Source organism: Ovis aries, chromosome 4 (assembly GCF_016772045.2).
Source record: "Ovis aries strain OAR_USU_Benz2616 breed Rambouillet chromosome 4, ARS-UI_Ramb_v3.0, whole genome shotgun sequence".
In the NCBI taxonomy this organism is placed as follows: Eukaryota; Metazoa; Chordata; class Mammalia; order Artiodactyla; family Bovidae; genus Ovis; species Ovis aries.
The window spans coordinates 63,503,199-63,525,227 of record NC_056057.1 but is presented as its reverse complement, the minus strand read 5'-3'; the positions used below and the strand labels follow the sequence as shown (position 1 = coordinate 63,525,227).

Genomic DNA, 22,029 nt, shown 5'->3' with positions numbered 1-22,029 from the left:
ATTCACAAATATAAATCCTTTAAAACAAGTCCAAATGCATAAAAAAGACACAGCCATCATATAGTCTTTTTTTTTCTTTCCAAGAAGAAGAAATCTAAGTTTGGTTCATGTTTCCTTTCGTAATCATGATGGTGATGTTTAATGTACATTCATTTGGAAAACTGATATTACAGCAAGTTTTTTAATAACCAAATATTAAAAACAACTATGATATAATTACCTTAGATAAGTGTTTGCACATAAGACACACTGAATATCACGAATAGCCTGTGAACAGAATCAAATTGATGAAACGTCTAAGGAATTAAGTGATATTTTAAATGCCATGATTCATTAACAAAGACATCCCTACTAGAAAGAAGTATTTTTATTGTTAAACAAGTCCTTGGAAACAATTTAGTTCCAGCTCTGCCTTAGGAAAGCAGGAAGTTGTAACCTCCTTCTCTATGAAAATGACAGGTACTAGAGTAAATCTTTGGGTCTAAAATTCTAAGGTTTATATATGGGTAACTTCTGACTGGAGTTTAAGTTTATATTTTACCAGATGCAAATGAGCTGTAGTTGGGGGAGTGGTTTCCACAAAGGAGGCAGGTTTCTCCAAAATTTCAGAGGCTATTTTATGTCGAACTTCTAAGAAATTAGGACTCTCTCTCTCTCTCTCTCTCTCTGTCTACAAAGACGATATTCCTACTCAAACTCCTGATTATTATAAAATTAGCTGTGGCATACCTGCCTCCCTGGTCTACCTCAGCCTAAAGTGACTGCTACAGAAGGCTTAAGAGCACTTATCAGGATGTATCAGCTAATGATGAGAGGGAGAGGGGGAGGAGTAAAGATGAGCATGAAGCTATGTTGGCCAAAAAGGTTTCAGCAGCATTTATAGACAAGAAATTTACAAGAACTTAAAATTTTGTACTCTGCATGGTATGTGGCTTATAACTCACAGATAAACATTGAAAAAAATACATAATAAAATTTGGACTCAGATGTTATATCTAAGTTTAGAATTTTTAACTTCTCTCATTGATCCAAGAGCATCCTGCATGGAAGAATGTTTCAAATAACAAAAACGAGATTACACTCCTTGTGACCAGCAAAAGCCTATTCAAAGGTACGGACAACAGAACGCACACACTTATAGGAGTCTAAGATTCAGCAGTGTCATGGTAAAATGACACTACACACGTCTTGCTCCTTTCCTTCCCAGAAGTGATTTCACACAGGTGGAAAGTTAAATGAACATCAGAAGTATCCCTGACGTGAAAAATAAGCCATAACAGGACAAAGAACGACTGAGGCATTTATGTGGATGCAAAAGTGGAGTTAAGCTTTAATGGCTGCAGGGATGGTTATGTCTGTGTATACATGCGGGCATGTTATGTCTGTGTATACTGTATGTTATGTGTGTGTATACTGTATGTTATGTCTGTGTATGTGTATACGTGTGGGGATGGTTATGTCTGTGTATACATGTGGGGATGTTATGTCTATGTATACTGTATGTTATGTCTGTGTATACGTGTGGGGATGTTATGTCTGTGTATACTATATGTTATGTCTGTGTATACGTGTGGGGATGTTATGTGTGTGTATACTGTATGTTATGTCTGTGTATACATGTGGGGATGTTATGTCTATGTATACTGTATGTTATGTCTGTGTATACGTGTGGGGATGTTATGTGTGTGTATACTGTATGTTATGTCTGTGTATACGTGTGGGGATGTTATGTCTGTGTATACTGTATGTTATGTCTGTGTATGTGTATACGTGTGGGGATGGTTATGTCTGTGTACACGTCTGGCGATATGCGTGTGTGCACGCCGGCTACTGCACAAACATGGTTTGAGCTGCGGTATGTTTGGGAGCTAGTATTTATGAGGCTGTATATCTTTATTTTTAAATTAGTTAATAGTAGATCTAGCTGTCATTTTCTCCTGTGCTGGATTGTTAATTCTTGCATTAGTACTTACAAGTGGGACCTCATAAGAGGAACACAAGCTGACACGATGGGACAGACAAACTGGCTAACAAAGAAAACCTGCAGCTCGAGCTGGGCAGGGTCAAAGCAAGGGAGAGCAGCAAACTTGTGTGTGGTTTACTCACTCCCTCTCATCACCTCTGTCTATCCTGACTCTTTCCAAGTGGTGCCTAGGGAACTAGACCAAGGGTGAAGAAGCACAGATGTAGAGGGAATGCCTTTCTCACTCATAAATTAGTCATCTTCGATATGAAAACAAAATAATAAGAAATGCGGGAATTGAAACTACATAGAAAGACAGGCAATTTGACTTTAAATATAGAATACTGACTTCAACAGAACCAGCTGAAGTAGAGACAACTTGCTCTGGCAGTAGAGAAATAATGTTACTGATATCTGCTTAAAAGCATAAAACACCTACTGACTAAAGGCAGGGCAATTTTTCAATAATATAAATAAAGATGGTTTAAAATTGCTAAAAACTGAGGACCCACTGTCTTTAACCAGGCTTTCAGACAAACTACTCCCAGACCAAGAAAATCTTCCAGTAGTATTTTAAACATTAGTTCTTCTATGGTGATAATACTTTCTTTTTTTGTGTGAAAACAGTGAACAGAAGAGAATGATATTTTAATGGCTATACAGATTTCTATTCATGTTTCAAAATGGATCAAGACTTCTTTGAATGTGTCTTATTTTGAAAGATACTGAAATGGTCATTCTACTTTTTTTAGTACCAATAACAATTGCAATTATTTAATCATTTGGGAAATTACTTGTTCATTGTTCCCACTGGATCAGATTGTGAGTTGCAAGATAGGGTGGACTTGTCTTATTTATCCCAGTGTACCTACAGTGTGCATAGTTCTTACCATATAGTGGGTAACTGACACATTTCTTTTGAAAGAATAAATAAAAATATCTTTTCTAATGTAGCAGATTAAAAACTCCATATAAAGTGAGATAAAGAAAAATCTGAATAAAAAAAGGTTTTAGGGAGGGGTAGAGTCATCCTAAAAGTAAGACAGAATTCTGAGCTATTAGCACTAATCTAAGTCCTTGTCTTAAACCCAAAAGCAAGTAAAAAAAATTTTTAAATACCTTTTTAAAGATAAAATAAGTAATCACCACAATAGTTGGAAGCAACAATGTCTTTAAGTATCGCACTGGCGTCTGAAATATAGCAAATTATTCAAAGTATTTTTTTATTAAATTTTATACTATAAAAGTCTATTTCAAATTGTCACAATGAGATTTCTTAAAGGTAAAAGATATCTTTGTCATTAACAGAATATATATTATCAAGTTTCATATTCTAACATAAGAATAAAAATTATAATGAGTTACACAAATATATCAAAAATTATAATGATGAAAACTATTAAAGCAAAATTAGCTATGGATATTATTTTTTCCTTTCTTGAGTTTTATCTTCCCTTTATTTATACAATAGTAAGTTTTAAAGTGTGTGTTTATTGATCCATGGGCCCTAGATTATCATCTCCTGGGCTTTCAGTTTCTATTATTTTCATTTGTGAAACTATAGGACTAACAAGGGAGAAAGACTAAGTAATTACTATAAGTATAAATAAATACTGAAACAAAAACAGCAGCTAAATAATTCTCATGAGTTGTGATAGGGAGTGATTTACCACTTAACTAAATTATATATTTCTTAAATGCAGGAACCAAGTTATTTAACTCTTTGTAGTCCTATTACAAACTGCCTCATAGATAATTAATGGTCAATAATTGTTTTTGAATGAATGTATGACTGATTTGACAGATAAGAGATAATCATATATTATTACTAGCATATTTACTTGGCAATGTTTTATTATAAAATTTTGTAATATTTGAGATATTAAGTGAAAGAAAACTGAATTTTTAAAAAACAAAACAATAATTTGGGTTTATTTTTCCTGAATACTCTCATACCACCATCTGACCTAGATTATTAAAAGTAACTGAACTGCAATAATAGTAATTGACCATAGGTCACATCCTGTGCACTTGGCCTGGTAGGGGCCATTGTTCACTGATTTTACAGGTAAGAAACTAGATGAGAATGGCCATATTATTAGCAAAAGTTATCATAAAAAATGATAAGAATAAATAAATTGGGTGTTTCTAAATAAAATTTTTGAATTTCAGATTAAGGAGAAACTTAAGGGCAAGAACTCATCATACCTGTAGAGGAAAAAAATAAAAGAATCACTCATACCGCTTTTTCCATGAAGTCAAATTCAGGAGCACAGGTGTAAATTAAGGTATCAAAATCTGTATATCTTAAGATTCTGGCGGCAATAAGGTCACTCAGGCGAATCTGGAAGAAAAATTAAAATCACAAAAATAATTATAGTTAATAATAATTGGTTTGCTGCAGCAGTAATAATGTCTACAGAGAAGATATATCCATGGTACAAGGACGCCTCTTCAAGAAAACAAAAAATGCAGTGAGCCCCATTATGTGCTGAGTAATGAACAAAACTGAAAACAAACAGAAATATCAAGAGAAATGAAAAGGAAAAAGAAGTCAGGAAAAAGAAGTAGATAAGACGATAATACAAAGAATGAGCTAAAATCAACATTTACTGGGCACAAACCACCATGCAGTTGACCAAGAAATTTCGTGATCGGATCATTTATCAAGAACAAAACATTTCATGTTAACCCCTTTTATCACATATTGTAAATCATTAACAAATTTTCCGTGTGTTGTCATTTTCACAAAACCTCATACATTAAGCACAGTTTTTTAGTGCTTCTTGAATTTTTCAGACATACGTTGAAGCCATTAACAATGAAGCTATTCTTCAAGAGAATTACAACTATACATACAACTCTGATTTAGTTACTTGGTCTGGGAAGGCCTTTAAAATAAATACCATCAACTAAATCCAATGTAGAACTATTTTCTACTGATCACTTATCATTTACTTTGGTGAGACAATTATTTTTACACTGCATCCTTAGAAGGTAAGAAAAATATCTGGTATGCAAAGCAGTAATTCAAATTACTTTACAAGAACATAAATTATTTTATATCAACTTTGATGATTATGGTTTTCAATTACTCATCATTGCATTATCTAGCAGGACCAAGCATAATTTACAGTTAACTTTATTTTTCTAATTTAGAGTAGGGCTGGTGACTAATGATAATTTAACCAAGCCACTTTAGTTTCAAGTCTTTCTCACAGTTGTCACATAGAAGTCACTTAAGAATACCAAGGGTGTATGCGTGTGTGTGTGTTTTAGGATTTGTAGAGTTGGGTGAAAATGTAAGGCAAGTAAATCACAGATTAACTTAATAATAACTTCAGATGCCTAAATAAAGTTTACCATAAAATATACATCCCCTAAAGAATAAAAATTTAAGAATGACAAATAAACCTAATAAACCACAATGCAGAGGTAACAGTAAATGACAAATCCTTATATTTTGAAATTTCATTTACCATTAATATGCATATAGGGTCAATTGTACTGGATAGTGATAGCACTTGTCATTTTAAGAGAGTTAACTACAATAATCCCTTGTTAAGTTTGAAGCAACTTCATCAGCAGACAGGGTTCTAACTGGAGAGTACTAGATATGGTAAATTTCAGGGGAGATTATTGCATGATACACTCATCTATCTTCTATCCAAACAGAAAGTGGTAAAAATCAAAAGTTAAATTCATGTACTGCTTTCTATTCCCTAAACAAATTAGCTGATAGGAATTTATCTTTGAAAAGAGCCATCATTTGAGGCATTAGCCTTAAAATAGACAGAAACAGTGTACATTAGGGATGTGGTCCATATATGTTCTAGAAGATGAAAAGATAGAGAATCTTTATCATATTCTTTATATAAGAAAAACTATAAAGATATCAAATCACACCTTAATTTTAGTGTCTAATTATAAATAAAACTTTGATTTCTATACTTCAAAGTTGAGGACAGACTGTTCATATTTACATTTATAATGAATCAATAACTTGCCAAACAGATTATTTGTATTTTAACCAAAACATAAACAACTATTTAACATAATTTTTTCCAAGAAGGTTTAGTCACCATTCATTAATGTACTTTTTTCTTAGTGGGCTGAAAAAAATCTACAGGATTTTAGTACTGACTCTGCCAATAACTAGCTGGGGACTTCGAAGAAGGTACTCAGCCTCCATAAAATATAGAGGTTTCATTTTAAAAGAGATGGTTTCAAAGTCTTCTCCAACTATACATTTACAGAACTTTTAATGTCCTAACTAGAAAGTACTTACATGGTCTGAAACACCTAAAATTTTAGACGTCAGAAATTTCAAAGTGATTGTTCCAAAAAACCAAGCACTACCTTGAATTACCTAGAAAATAAACAAAATAGATAGAAGTCAGACGACTAAAAAGCCCTTTCTCTTGGAAATTATTAATAACAAACATTCTAATAACAAGTCCTAAGTGAAAGGGAAACACAAACTTGAAGAATTTTTTTTTTAAATAAGGTAATGAAAACTACATACTAGAAACTAAGGAATGTATGTAAACAGTGATCAGAAGAAAATGCATGGCCTCAAAAACTTCTAACAATAAAAATATGGGGGAGAATGGATACATGTGTATGTATGGCTGAGTCCCTTTGCTGGTCCACTGAAACGATCACAACATTGCTAATCAGCTATATCCCAATGCAAAATAAAAAGTTTGTAAAAATTAGAGTAAAAATAAATGAAAAGCCTGACTCAAACATCTAGACAAAAAAACAACAAAATAAAAACACATGAAAGGAAACACTCAAGAGAAAAAGTCAATTATATTTACACCTATGTGTATCCATTTTGTTGTCCTTTATTTCTTCTGAGTGTTCTAAGATTCTTTCATCATTTACTTCCTGCTTCAAGGACTTCCATTTAAGGGTTGCTCTACTAAAAACAAATTCTTAGTTTTCCTTCATCTGAGAATATGTTTTACTTTCCTCTTCATTCCAAAAAGACACTTTCACTGTATATATAAATTATCATTCACAATTCTTTGCAGCATTTTTCAAATGCTGTGCCCCATCCTTCTGGCTCCCATAGTTATAGAAAAGAAGTCTGGTATGTTTGAAATCTGTTTGGGCCTAAAGGTAATGTCCCATTTCTCCCTATATGTTTTCAAAACATTTTCTTTGCCTTTAGTTTGTAGCAGTTTATGATTGTGCCTTGACATGGATTTTGTTAGCTTTATCCTACTTTGGATTCAGTTTATATATATATATATATATATATATATATATATATATACACATACATACATACACATACACATGCATATGGCTACTTTTGAGTTGCTAATCTTCTCTTTTGTATTTTAGATCCATGGAGTAATTTTTAGTATAGATGGAATTTAAAAATCTGTGTTCATGAGTAAAGTGAAGTTGAAAGTGAAGTTGCTCAGTCATGTCTGACTCTTTGCGACCCCATGGACTATAGCCTACCAGGTTCCTCTGTCCATGGGATTTTCCAGGCAAGAACACTGGAGTGGGTTGCCATTTCCTTCTCCAGGAGATCTTGCCAACCCAGGGATTGAACCCAGGTCTCCCTGAATGTTGATGAGTAAACCTAGGCTTAACCATACTGTTCATGCCTGACCTTCAGTTCAGTTCAGTCGCTCAGTCGTGTCCGACTCTTTGCAACCCCATGAATCGCAGCACGCCAGGCCTCCCTGTCCATCACCATCTCCCGGAGTTCACTCAGAGTTGCGTCCATCGAGTCAATGATGCCATTCAGCCATCTCATCCTCTGTCATCCCCTTCTCCTCCTGCCCCCAATCCCTCCCAGCATCAAAGTCTTCTGCAATGAGTCAACTCTTCGCATGAGGTGGCCAAAGTACTGGAGTTTCAGCTTTAGCATCATTCCTTCCAAAAAAATCCCAGGGTTGATCTCCTTCAGAATGGACTGGTTGGATCTCCTTGCAGTCCAAGGGACTCTGAAGAGTCTTCTCCAACACCACAGTTCAAAAGCATCAATTCTTTGGCGATCAGCCTTCTTCACAGTCCAACTCTCACATCCATACATGACTACTGGAAAAACCACAGCCTTGACTAGATGGACCTTACTCGGCAAAGTAATGTCTCTGCTTTGTAATAGGCTATCTAGGTTGGTCATAACTCCTTCCAAGGAGTAAGCGTCTTTTAATTTCATGGCTGCAATCACCATCTGCAGTGATTTTGGAGCCCAAAAAAATAAAGTCTGTCACTGTTTCCACTGTTTCCCCATCTATTTCCCATGGAGAGATGGGACTGGATGCCATGATCTTTGTTTTCTGAATGTTGAGCTTTAAGCCAACTTTTTCACTCTCCTCTTTCACTTTCATCAAGAGGCTTTTTAGTTCCTCTTCACTTTCTGCCATAAGGGTGGTGTCATCTGCATATCTGAGGTTATTGATATTTTTCCCGGCAATCTTGATTCCAGCTTGTGTTTCTTCCACAAACCAGATGCCATGATCTTAGTTTTCTGAATGCTGAGCTTTAGATTACAGTAAGATTTTGTTTTCCTTTTTGTAAGTATTTACATTCTTTATGATACACAAAGAGTTCCCCTTGGGTTTTGAGTAAATTTCAGCATAAGCTCAGTTCAATATTTACCTTGCAACTAAAAACTGAGGTCTCCCATTAAGCACTGAGTTTGCTCCTATTGAGGAAAACTGTAAGTGAATCACTTAGGCCTAAAAGTACTTGTTTAGGCTTTATGTCATAAATATTTATCTTTCTAAAGATACAAAGAAGCTAAAAATAGAGAATACCTAGTACCTAGCAAGGGGAAAAAGAGTCTTTCTTCCAACTAACCACATGATGGTAAAGAATATTAAAATTAGGATTTGATCACTCATAAGTGACAATTTTCCTATACATTGTTTTACTATCATTCAATTCAAAAACATAAGGATTTCCTTGTTTTAAAATTTCCCAATTATGACAGAATAAGATATGCAACATAATCTTTATTCCATAGGCATGTAAGAATTACTTGGGTAATAAAATAGATGTTTTCATTAAAAAAAAGTGTCAGTTCAAAACAGTTTTGCCTTTTCTCTTACTCTTTTCAAAAAAAATTAGCCATATAAAGCGAGAATATCTTTTATGCTGTTTAGATGACTATGATGGTTCATTTCTCCCTTTTGCAAGAGACTGGTGGTATTAATTACATCAGTTTAAAAACATACATATAAGCTGAATATTCATAATATCTTTTCTCTGATTCAGATTTTTGTTTCTTTGAAATTCTTGAGTTGAAAGCTTTTTATTCTTTCTGATCTAAAACTGAAAATATACAAGACAATAAACTTTGCTCTGAGCACAATGTTGGCAGAATCCCCTAAATATCCACAGGCACTGCTGATTTGCTGTCATTTTACAATGATTTGTAATTAAAACTTTGCTTTTCTTTTGAGTTCAATTATTATATAAAAATCTTAAAATTTTCTTTCTGATTTCTTGGTTTAATCTTTTAAAAAACAGGCATTGACAATTTTTCTAAAATAAAATAAACTCATACATCATACATTAGAAAGGTAATGTGATTCAAAAACTTAAGTGTATTTTCATCATGGTTATGGGAGAATGCTTCCAGTAATGAGAAACTGGCAACTCATCCCATTTTGTTCATTTGCATTCTGAGTAGATATTTACCTTATATTTTCCAGTTTTACCATAACAATACATAATATGTAATCACACAGTTCTTCTGTATGGCAGATTTTATTTTTTAGAAAGAGTACATTAAAGACCCAGAGAAAAAGAATGTTATCTGCCTGATATTATAAGAGGTAAGTCATTGCAACACCTACCTAATAAAATACTTACTTTACTTTGCAACATAACCCACAAGTATAAAGGTGACCTGGGCCACTCATGTGTACATTTGGGGACAAGTGAAACAAAGATCAGGTAGTGGGTGAGTTGAAATTAAAAAGGGACTGTGAGATTGTAAGGAAAATGTTAAAAAGACAAAGATAGTAAGAATCTAAAGATGGAAAATGAAGGAAAGATTGATGATGAATAAATGCAGAAAAAACAAACAGGGACAGCAGGGACAGAACTACAGACTGAGTTATGTTGAAGAGAAGGTTACTAAGTCTAAAGAAAAAAAAAACCTCAAAGCAAATAGAAAAAAAAATTAAAAGCCAGGTAGTAGGGTTATAGCAGAATGAAAAGTAAAGAACAACGGCCTGAAAGTAGTGCTGAAATAAATGAACTAACTTCTTGAAAAGGACTTGTAGGTGTTGCTAAGGACTATTTCCCATCTTGTGAAAGTAGCTTTAATATTTATTAACTATAAATCATTCAATTCTTAAAGTACATTATTTGTATTCAGTTTATAGAAATAAATAAGGATTTGAAGAAATTGTGGTAAAAATGTTGAACCTTACCCAAAAGTGGAGTTCAGATACTCCAAATCTTTGAATTTTATTTCTCTTTAGAATTATCACCTAAAATGCATATGACATAAAATAAAATAATTAAATAAAATTAACATTTATACTTTATATGAATGATACATTTCAAAAATCATGTAGCCAACCCCTTCTACCTTGGTTATCACCAGACATTTTCCTTCATTGTTGATTTTTCTGAATTTGGACATGGAAAATTTTGGGGGGTGTGAGAGCCAAATGCTTTCTCTGCCAAAAAGTTGACTCTAGAATCAAGTTAATTCCTCACTAAGTTACTTGGGATGTTTTATGTATGAAAACTCCTCTGAGGAGGCAGATGGTGTAGGAAAGGTACATTCCATGCAAGTGTACACACAAGTTACCCAGCAAAAGGAGAATTCTTCCTCTCCAAACTCCCACATATTTTAAAATGTTAAAAAATACGTCTAACTGAATTTATAATAAAAAAAAGGCACTTATCAGGTGCCAAGGAAAGGAGGTGATTTTAAAAAACTAAACCATTAATTAGGAGAGAACCTATGACAGTTTTTAAGGAGGTCTGTAGACCAGAGTTACAGGGTTACAAATGTGAGCTTATATTAAGAGGGAGGGCAGCAGAAGTGACTTGAAGCAATGTAAGGTTAATTAAGACTCATGCAGACAGCTGGGATCCTCAAAATCCCTGGGATCCTTGATGCTATCAACTAAATATTTATATCCCTGTACAAATCCATATGCTGAAATGACAATCTCAAATGCAACATATTTAGATGTGGAAACTTTGTGAGGTAATTATATAACATTATGAAAGTGGGAACTTCATAGATGGGCTTAATGCCTTTCTAAGAAAGGACATAAAGAAAATCCCTTTATCCATCATGGGAGGACAAAGCAGATATCTGTCTATAAATCAAAAAGAAAGCTCTTACCATGAACTACATCAGGTGAAATCTTGATCTTGCACATTCCAGCATTTAGAATTGTAAGAAATAGATTTCTACAAAAGCTACCCAGTCTGGTATTTTTATTATAGTAGTCTAAGCTGACAAAGATGTACAGGGACTAGGAATACTTCTACTACTGTCTCTGCAAGTTGGTAAGGTATTTGTTTATTCTCAAGTTGGTATTGAAAAACAAAGGCTCCAATGAGAAACAAATCTTAGGCCTGTGTATTGTTTAGATCTGGAGGAGCATTTTCTATCATCTATTTGGCCCAAGATGAACCAGATTTCCTGAACTTCCAACAACAGAAAAATATAAATGTACCATATTATACAATGCAAAATTGCTTATAAATGCAAAATACAAGAAATAAATCAAGTGCCCAGACATAGGACAGTGGTTAAATTATCTATAGAATATGCAGAAGGGAATACTTACTATGAAATTATAAGGAAGGTTGAAGATCTCTATCCAGGAAAGGTTACTAAGTGATACCCAGGATAGGTTGATAAATCAAAAACACAAAAGACTATAGTATGCTACCTTTCATGTAATTAAAAGGGGTTATGATTAAATATATATGTAATATTTATTAGCGCAAAAAAGAAAAAAGTAAATGGGTAAACTAGAAAACCAATGAGCTATCTCACTTATAAGAAACAGAGAGGGGACATCCCTGGTGAAGTCCCTGTGGTTAAGAATCTACACTGCGATGCAGGGGACGCAGGTTCAATCCCTGGTTGGGGAACTAAGATCACATGTGCCTCAAAGCAATTGGGCCCCCTTGCCACAAATGGAGAGTCCGTGTGCCACAATGAAAGATCCCACATGATGCAATGAAGATCCTAGGACCCAACACAGCCAAATAAATAAATACGTTTTTTAAAAGAAATAGGCAGGACCAAGGTAAAAAGAAAAGTGGAGAGAATGAGGTGGAAGAGAGGAGAGAAAGTGGTATTTTTCTGAGCATAAGATGTATATTTCTTATTCCTAGAAACATGGTACTTTTCACCACAAAAATAATTAAAATCAATCAAGAGGGAACTTTTGCTTGTGGTCAAAGTTGGTACAACAGGAAAGAAATTTACTTCCCCATCTTTAACAACTAAACACAAGCAAAATAGGTAAGAGACTACTATGAACAATTAGATGTCAGTGTATTATATTTTTTTAATTATATTATTTTTAAAAATGGATCCATTTCTAGAAGCATATGATCTACCAAGACAGAATCATGAAGGAAGAAAAACTCTGATCACACCTATAACTAGTAAGGATATTGAATCATATTCAAAAATCTCTCAAAAAACAAAAGCAGGACCAGTTGGCTTTACTGGTGAATTCTGCCAAATATTTCAAGAAGAACTAATGTCAATCCTTCTCAAACTCTTCCAAAAAATTAAAGAGAAAGGAATAATTCCAAACATATTGCATAAAGTCAGCATGTTTCTGATACCAAAGTTAGATAAGGCCACTACAAGAAAATGAAACTATAGACCAACATCTCAGATGAACACAGATGCAAAAGTTCTTATCAAAATATTATCAAACCAAATTTAACATCACATCAAAGGATCAAGGTCAAGTGATAATTATCTTTGCAATGCTAGGATGGTTCAACATAACAAGGGATAAAAATCACATAATCATTTCAATCAATGCAGAAAAACATTTGATAAAATCTGACACCCTTTCATGATAAAAACTCTCAACACACTAAAGGGAAATTATCTCAACATAATTAAGATCATATTTGAAAATCCCATTGCTAACATCATACTCAATAGTGAAAAACTAAAAGCTTTCCTCTAAGATCAGGAACAAGGAAAATGTAAAATTATCTCTGTTCACAGATGGCATCATCTTAAATGTATAAGACATTAAAGATTCTATACACACACACAGTGTTAGAACTAATAAGTTCTGCAAAGTAGCAGGGTACAAACTCAATAAAGAAACTAAGTTGTATTTCTAGACATTAACAATGAACTACCTAAAAAGGAAATTAAGAAAATAATGCTATTCACAATAGCCTAAAAATTATAAAATAGTAAGGATAAACATAACCAAAGAGGTGAAAGCTTTATACACTGAAAACACTGTTGAAAGAAATTAAAGAAGACACAAATGGAAAGACGGTAGCTGTCTTTCTCTGTCTGACTTATTTCACATAGTATTATGTCAAGGTCTACCCATGTTGTCACAAATGGTAGGAAAATCTTTAGCTACTATTTCCAACGCCTTTCATAGAGCCAGACTGATATCTAATATTATAATATATTCCTTTCATATGAAGGACCTTCTTTAATATTTCTTTTAGTGTAAAACTGCTGGTCATAAACTATTTTGCCTTCATTCTTGAAAGACATGTTTGCTGAATATAGAATTGTAGATAGCATTTTTAAGTATTTTAAAGATGTTGCTTGACTGTTTTATTGCTTGTATTTTTTTCTTATGAAAAATCTGACATCCTTACTCTGTTCTTCTATATTTATTATGTCTTACTTCTCTTGCTGCTCTTAAGATTTTATCACTGACCTTGAACAAACTGATAATATGCCTTACTATATAGCTTTGTGTTTCTTGTACTTGAGATTCATTGAAATCCTTCATCCAGAAGATCGTAATTTTCATCAAATTTGGAAAATTTTTGGTCATGATTTCTTCAAATATTTTTCTACCTCCTCCCAACTCCACTGATTTAGACATGTACTTTTCATATATAAACTGTAACTGGGGGATTAGAAGATCGGAATTTTGCAATCCTTATTGAATTAATGAATCTGGTACTAAGCACTGCAGGCTGTGATCATAAGAAGAGAGGTACCAGATAATAAGTGCTTTCTGCTTAAAGAACAATACTATAGACTTGCCAAAGGTATTAAACTTGAACATGTCTAAGCTTTAGATTCAAGTATTAATACAGAAGACAAAGAAGATGTAAAGCTGCCTCATAATGACTCAGAGAGTTAAATCTAGATCACAGAACCCTTCACATGTTCAATGACCCAGGTTTTTCAACAAATAAATATTCCAGGAAGAAAACATGGAGACATATTAGAAGCCTGTAGATTAAAACCAGAAGCTTGATAAAATTATAAGGAAAAGCTTGGAGTGATCAAGTGATCTTGACCATAGCCAAGATAGATGCTACTGTTTTTGAGCCCCTCTAGGTCACGTGGAGGGCTTCTCGAATGGTTGAAAAAGTTCTGGCTTTGATGTGATGGTATTTTAAGGATGTATAACAGTCCTTAAAAACAGTATTATTAATACTTATCAGTATTAGTCAGTATATGAAATATTGGTTTTATAAAGTTTTCTACATCTGCTATATTTTAAAATAAAAAAGGTTTTCATAAAAAGAGGTGGATGAGCAGAATATAACAAGTTCTCTACTCTGTAATGCTGAAAATGTTTGGCAAAATGCTGAAAAGAGCCTGTGTTTTTTGGAGATAGAAAGAGGAGAGCTTACTCACTGTGAGGTAAAAAAAAAAGTATGGGGAGATAAAAATGTTAAAAACCTAAATTTCAAGAATGTATGTGTGTGTGTGTGTGTGTGTGTGTGTGTGTGTGTGTGTGTGTGTGTGTATAACTGTGTCACTTTGCTCTACAGCAGAAATTGGTGCAACATTGTAAAACAACTATACTTCAACTTTGAAAAGTGGGGGGGAAAAACCTTAAATCTCGAAAGATTCAATCAATGCACCGTATATGGAAAAGTGCTGTATTTTGGTATTTCTGTATTATCATTTTCTGATCATTGTGGAAAGGGAATATCCCAGGAACATTCCAGTGAAGGAGAACATTCCAGGTACTGGCATATGAACATCAAAAGTGTGACTATAAGGTAATAAAACTGATTTACTGAACTGCCATTCCAAATACAACTTCAAATGAGAGTTATTCCATGAAAGTAAGTTACATGAGGAGACTATACACTTATTCTAATTTATGTTGCCATTGCTCAAAACAGTTTGGAACTCCTCTTTATAAACTTTATAATTCAGAGTTTATTTCCTTATGGGTGCAAGAAAATCGGTCTTATCACTATTGTCACACCATATTTTTATCAAGATCTGTATTATCCAGTCCAATCACCCACCTTAGTCACAAGACTTTGGTCGTTTCCAAAAATCAAATCCACCCTTGAAAGACGAAGATTTGCCACCATTGAGGATATTCAAAAGAATGTGCCACAGTCTGTGAAGGCAATTCAGAGGAATTCCAAAAATGCTTTGGGCAATGGCAGCGTCACTGCAATAAGTATTTAGCCTACTGAAGTGACTTAGAAGGAAATAAATAATTTTTATCATAAATTATGGCATATTTTAAAAAGTAAGTCATTACTTTATTATTTAAAAAATAGTTACTGGGGTATTGGCTTAAAAAGGTAAACCTTCCTTATATTATTTTTTAAGGATGAGATAAAGAAAAGCATTATCTTGGAAAAACTTTTCTTGTGAGTAACAATCCAGAAAGGGCCCTATTTGTTCTTGTTAATTGTTGTTGTGCTCAGTCTTGTCCGACTCTTGGTGACTTCATAGACTATAACCTATTAGGCTCCTCTTTCCATGGAATTTTTCAGGCAAGAATCCTGGAGCAGGTTGCCATTTCCTACTCCAGGGGATCTTCCCAACCCAGGGATTGAACCCACATCTTTTGCATCTCCTGCATCGGCAGGCAGATTCTTTATCACTAGTGCCACTTGGGAAACCCATTTATTCTTTCTAACCTACATTAAATGGTTAAAATTGCTATTTGAAGGTAAAGAAAAATCTTTATGAGTTTAACAAACACTCACCAACGTTATTACCAGAGATGAAGAATAGTAAGAAGATAAATACATTGGATTTCCAAACATGAATACAAAACAAAGGAAAACTGAAATCTGAAAATTGAATAAATACATTTTATAGTTATTAGATAAATATCATAATGCATACTTTGTCTACAAGGATACAGTCATTTCTAATATAAACTTTATTTGCATAGAATATTAATACATAGATCTTGACCAAGTGATAACAATTTCAACACACTGACAGGCTCTAAGTACCTTCAACACCATAAATACTATATAACAGATTTTAATTTTTTTCTCATTTGCAACCTGGCACGAAGGAAAAACAATGATTTCTACTGATTTAATAATGGAATGATATAAAAAGAAAGACTCAGTTATAAGTATTAGTTTTCTAATCTGAGTTTTGTTAAACTACTTAAGGACTTCTCTCAGTAAGGAAGTTTTATTTTACATTCTTAGTAAAGATTTTCATTTTTTATTTTCTTAAAGGAGATGTGTTTGGAAACTAATAAAAACATTAATGGAAAAACATTTACAGTCATGCAAAGTATTAAAAAATCTCAGGTCTCAGAGAGAAAAGGCAGTTTCAAAAGTAGCAACAATAATAATAAAACAAAAAATTTTAAAGTTTCATTGAGTATAAAACATCTGCAGTCTAGTTGAAACCAGAGTTACTCTAATATGTCATTCAGTTCTCCTTCTAATATTATCAGCATCATATGTATTAAACACTACCTGAGAGGAGGTAAATAAAACAGTCAGTTATTTTATAAACTCTGAAATCTTATTTCAATATATGACTTATAAGTATTTAAAACTTTACCATGTTCGCATGAATTATCTTTTGAAACTTGTTTGGCTCAATGTACCCCACAATATACATAGGAAATAATGAGGCTATCTGAAATAAAAACATAAAAAAGCAGAAGTGAAAAAATGTAGAAAAGCATTTCCCTATTCATTAGCAAAGTAATTGTAAGAGGACAGTCATATTTCTAATAATTAAAGTCAGAATAATGTGAACCAACCTCCTCACTAATGACTGGAACAGCTCAAAAAAATACTAAAACTACCTGTATGAAAGGCTTCCCAGTGACTTAGTGATAAAGAATCTGCTTGCCAAGCAGGAGATATGGGTTCAATTCCTGGCTTGGGAAGATACCCTGGAGAAGAAAATGGAAACCCACTTCAGCATTCTTGCCTGGGAAATCACATGGACAGAGGAGCCTGGCAGGCTATAGCCCATTGGGTTGCAAAAGAGTCAGACACGACTTGGCAACTAAACAACAACAACCTGTATGAAAGCCACAGACTACTAATAAGGCATAAAAGAATTAGGAAGCTAAGAGCAGAGAAAAGATAGACATCTACACAGATGAGCATGACATTTTGGGTCACTTTTCTTCCAGAGGCATCTGTCAACTCCATCAGTAGCAGATGCCTGCCAGCTGAGAGGCAGTTGAGAGGTTTCTAATACTCAGCAGTCAGATAATCTCAAAAGTGAGATGCCTGCTAAGTCCTTAAGATTTGGTTTGGGACTTCGAAGAGTTTTACTGCAAGCGTGAGTGCTCAGCCACTCAGTCATGTCTGACTCTTTGCAACTCCATGGCCTGCAGCCCCCAGTGTTCCTCTGACCTGATATTCTCCAGGCAAGGATACTGGAGTGGGTTGCCATTTCCTCCTCCAGGGGATCTTCCTGACAAAGGGATTGAACTCATGTCTCCTGTGTCTCTGCATTGGCAGGTGGATTCTTTACTGCTAAGCTACCTGGGAAGCCCCTAGATGACAGGCAACCAGAAATCAAAGCATCCCTCCTAAATACTGAATCCCATCTTTGAATTATCTCATTCTCTGATTGCAGGAGTATGATTAAAGATTGTTAGTCCCTGTATTTGCCTGCTGGAAGAAAATTTACTTTTCTCTGAAAGAAGTGAATATCATCTTAGTCTCAAAATAACTCTATTGAACTCAAATTGTTCATGTACAATGTCCAATACCATATCAAAACTAATCAGATGTAGGAGGAGATATGACATTATCACTAAGACAACAGAAACAGATCTAAGAAGAATCCAAATCTAGTTCAGGGGTCAGCAAACTGTTTATGGAAAAAGCCAGATAGTAAATGTATTATGATTTATAGGCCACATGCAGACTCAACTCTATATTCTTCTATGCTTTTTAAACAACATTATAAAAATGTAAAAACTACTCTTAGCTCACAAATCATTCAAAAACATGTCTGGTATCATCAGACATAGACTTTATGTTTCACATATGCACACAAATAATACAGAAGATTGAAAATTCCAGGAGGGTACTGAAAGCCATAAAAAATAAAATAAAAATGTACAACTAGTATTACAATAATCAATAATAAGAAGTCAAAGATGGGTTTAAAGGCAGGTGAAACACAAGCAAACAAACAAGTGATTAAATTGGAAGATACATCAGAAGAAAGCATTAAGTGGCAAAAGGATGAATGAACAACATATGAAAGAACATAAGAGATGTAAAACATACAGTGTAAAGATCATAATTTACATCTCAGAAAGGGTTGAGGGATTTATACTTAAAAGACATTATACCTGAGAAGTTCCCAAAATCTACAGAAAAAAAAAAAAATCAAGCCCTGATTCATAACTAACCCACAGCAAAGGCTAAATTATAACAAATAAAACCTAACCACACTTAGACATGTCGTAGTAAAAACTGCTTATAACCAAAGGCAAAGAGTAAACACTTAAATAGAGTATGAAACTGACTTTAAGACTTACTATAAAGTTTCTGTAATCAAGACATCATGGTACTGGAGAAAAAATAAACAAACTGACCAAAGGAATAAAATAGAGGGTTCCAAAACAGATCCACGCAATCACAGGCAACTGAGCTTTGACAACAGAGCAAAGGTAATTCAATGGAGAAATGATAGTCTTTTCAGTAAAATGTGCTGGAAGACCTGGACATGCATGTATTAAAAAAAAAATCTAGATCTATACATTACATCTTTCAAAACTTGACATAAATTTATCTTAGATTTAAATGTAGAACACAGACTAAAAAACTTCTAAAAGATAATATAGGAGAAAGTCAAGGTGATCTTGTTTAAGGATGAGTTTTTAGATAGACAAGCACAAGCATGATTCATGGGAAAAAACTGATAAACTGAACTTCCTTAAAATTAAAAATTCCAGCTCCACAAAAGACACTATAAAAAAACTAAAAGACAAGCCAGGTGTTTTGAGAAAATCATTACATAACTCATATCTAATAAAGGTCTAGCATATAAATACTAAGAACTCTCAAAACTCAGAAATAAGAAAACAAATAACCCAATTTAAAAATGGGCAAAATATCAGAACAAATACCTAATCAAAGAAGATATGCAGAGGGCAAATAAGCACATATAAAGAGGAGAAAGACAATACTACATTAGGGAATGGTGATTCAGAAGAACAAGATACTGCTACACACCTATTAGAGTGGCTGAAATTCAAAAACTTGACACAACTGGCAATTTCTTACAAAATCAATCTTACCATACAGTCCATCAATCACAATCCTGGGCACTTACCCAACTGAGCTGAAATCTTTTGCCCACTCAAAAGCTTCACATGATTTTTTTTATAGAATCCCAAATCATGTTATTTGGTGACTAGTCATGATCTTTTCAAGAGGTGAAAGGATAAACAAACTGTGGTACATTCAGACAATGGAATATTATTCATCAGTGAAAAGAAACAAGCTATCATTTCATGAAAAAACATGAAGGAACCTAAAATACATATGGCTAAGTGAAAGAAGACAGTCTAAAAAAGTGACATGAGATGCGGTCCTAAGATGGCTGCGGAATAGGACAGGGAGACCACTTTCTCCCTCACAAATTCATCAAAAGAACATTTCAACGCTGAGTAAATTCCACAAAACAACTGAATGCTGGCAGAAGACATCAGGCACCCAGAAAAGCAGATCATTGTCTTCAAAAACAGTGAACCTCTCTGGGTGTCCCTCAATGTGGAGAAACTTTTCATCTTTAACCTAGATGTTTTATCATTGGTGCTGTATAGATGGAGAAGTCTTGAGGCTACTGTAAAATAAAACTGAAAACCAGAAGCAGGAGGCTTAAGTCCAAAGCCTGAGAACATAAGAGAACTCTTGAATCCAGGGAACATTAATCAATAGGAGCTCATCAAACGCCTCCATACCTACACTGAAACCAAGCACCACCCAAGGGCCAACAAGTTCCAGAGCAAGACATACCACGCAAATTCTCCAGCAACACAGGAACACACCCTGAGCTTCAGCTTAAAGTTACTCCAAAACCATTGACATCTCATAACTCATTACTGGACACTTCATTGCACTCCAGAGAGAAGAAATCCAGCTCCACCCACCAGAACTCCAACACAAGCTTCCCTAACCAGGAAACCTTGACAAGCCACTGATACAACCCCACCCACAGCGAGGAAACTCCATAATAAAGAGAACTCCACAAATTCCCAGAATACAGAAAGGCCACCCCAAATGCAGCAATATAACCAAGATGAAAAGACAGAGGAATACCCAGCAGGTAAAAGAACAGGACAAATGCCCACCAAACCAAACAAAAGAGGAAGAGCTAGGGAATCTACCTGATAGAGGATTCCGATTAATGATTGTGAAAATGATCCAAAATCTTGAAATCAAAATGGAATCACAGATAAATAGCCTGGAGACAAGGATTAAGAAGATGCAAGAAAGGTTTAACAAGGACCTAGAAGAAATTTAAAAAAGAGTCAATATATAATGAATAATGCAATAAATGAGATCAGAAACACTCTGGAGGCAACAAATAGTAGAATAATGCAGGCAGAAGATAGGATTAGTGAAATAGAAGACAGAATGGTAGAAATAAATGAATCAGAGAGGAAAAAAGAAAAACGAATTAAAAGAAATGAGGACAATCTCAGAGACCTCCAGGACAATATGAAAAGCTCCAACATTCGAATCATAGGAGTCTCAGAAGAAGAAGATAAAAAGAAAGACCATGAGAAAATCCTTGAGGAGATAATAGTTGAAAACTTCCCTAAAATGGGGAAGGAAATAATCACCCAAGTCCAAGAAACCCAGAGAGTCCCAAATAGGATCAACCCAAGGTGAAACACCCCAAGACACATATTAATCAAATTAACAAAGATCAAACACAAAGAAAAAATATTAAAGGCAGCAAGGGAAAAACAACAAATAACACAAAAGGGGATTCCCATAACGATAACAGCTGATCTTTCAATAGACACTCTTTAAGCCAGGAGGGAATGGCAAGACATACTTAAAGTGATGAAAGAAAATAACCTACAGCCCAGATTACTGTACCCAGCAAGGATCTCATTCAAATATGAAGGAGAAATCAAAAGCTTTACAGACAAGCAAAAGCTGAGAGAATTCAGCACCACCAAACCAGCTCTCCAACAAATGTTAAAGGATATTCTCTAGACAGGAAACACAAAAAGGGTGTATAAACCTGAACCCAAAACAAAGTAAATGGCAATGGGATCATATTTATCAATAACTACCTTAAATGTAAATGGGTTGAATGCCCCAACCAAAAGGCAAAGACTGGCTGAATGGATACAAAAACAAGACCCCTATATATGCTGCCTACAAGAGACCCACCTCAAAACAAGGGACACATACAGACTGAAAGTGAAGGGCTGGAAAAAGATATTCCATGCAAATAGAGACCAAAAGAAAGCAGGAGTAGCACTACTCATATCCAATAAAATAGACCTTAAAACAAAGGCTGTGAAAAGAGACAAAGAAGGCCACTACATAATGATCAAAGGATCAATCTAAAAAGAAGATATAACAATTATAAATATATATGCACTCAACATAGGAGCACCACAATATGTAAGACAAATGCTAAC

At 34.2% G+C, this 22,029-nt stretch overlaps 1 protein-coding gene across 2 annotated transcripts in view; it reads right to left on the bottom strand.

The window, feature by feature from the left end:
- The window catches only part of DPY19L2 (dpy-19 like 2), a 97,341-nt gene that overhangs the window by 30,683 nt on the left and 44,629 nt on the right, over positions 1-22,029 (bottom strand). For both annotated transcript variants that reach the window (XM_004007903.6, XM_060415029.1), the window contains exons 10-16: positions 16,947-17,024; positions 16,121-16,207; positions 10,375-10,434; positions 6,252-6,332; positions 4,206-4,307; positions 3,083-3,154; positions 221-267 (exon numbers count right to left, since the gene is read on the bottom strand). In XM_004007903.6, the coding sequence (XP_004007952.2) occupies positions 221-267; positions 3,083-3,154; positions 4,206-4,307; positions 6,252-6,332; positions 10,375-10,434; positions 16,121-16,207; positions 16,947-17,024 (527 nt within the window). The remainder of the gene's footprint in view (positions 1-220; positions 268-3,082; positions 3,155-4,205; positions 4,308-6,251; positions 6,333-10,374; positions 10,435-16,120; positions 16,208-16,946; positions 17,025-22,029) is intronic.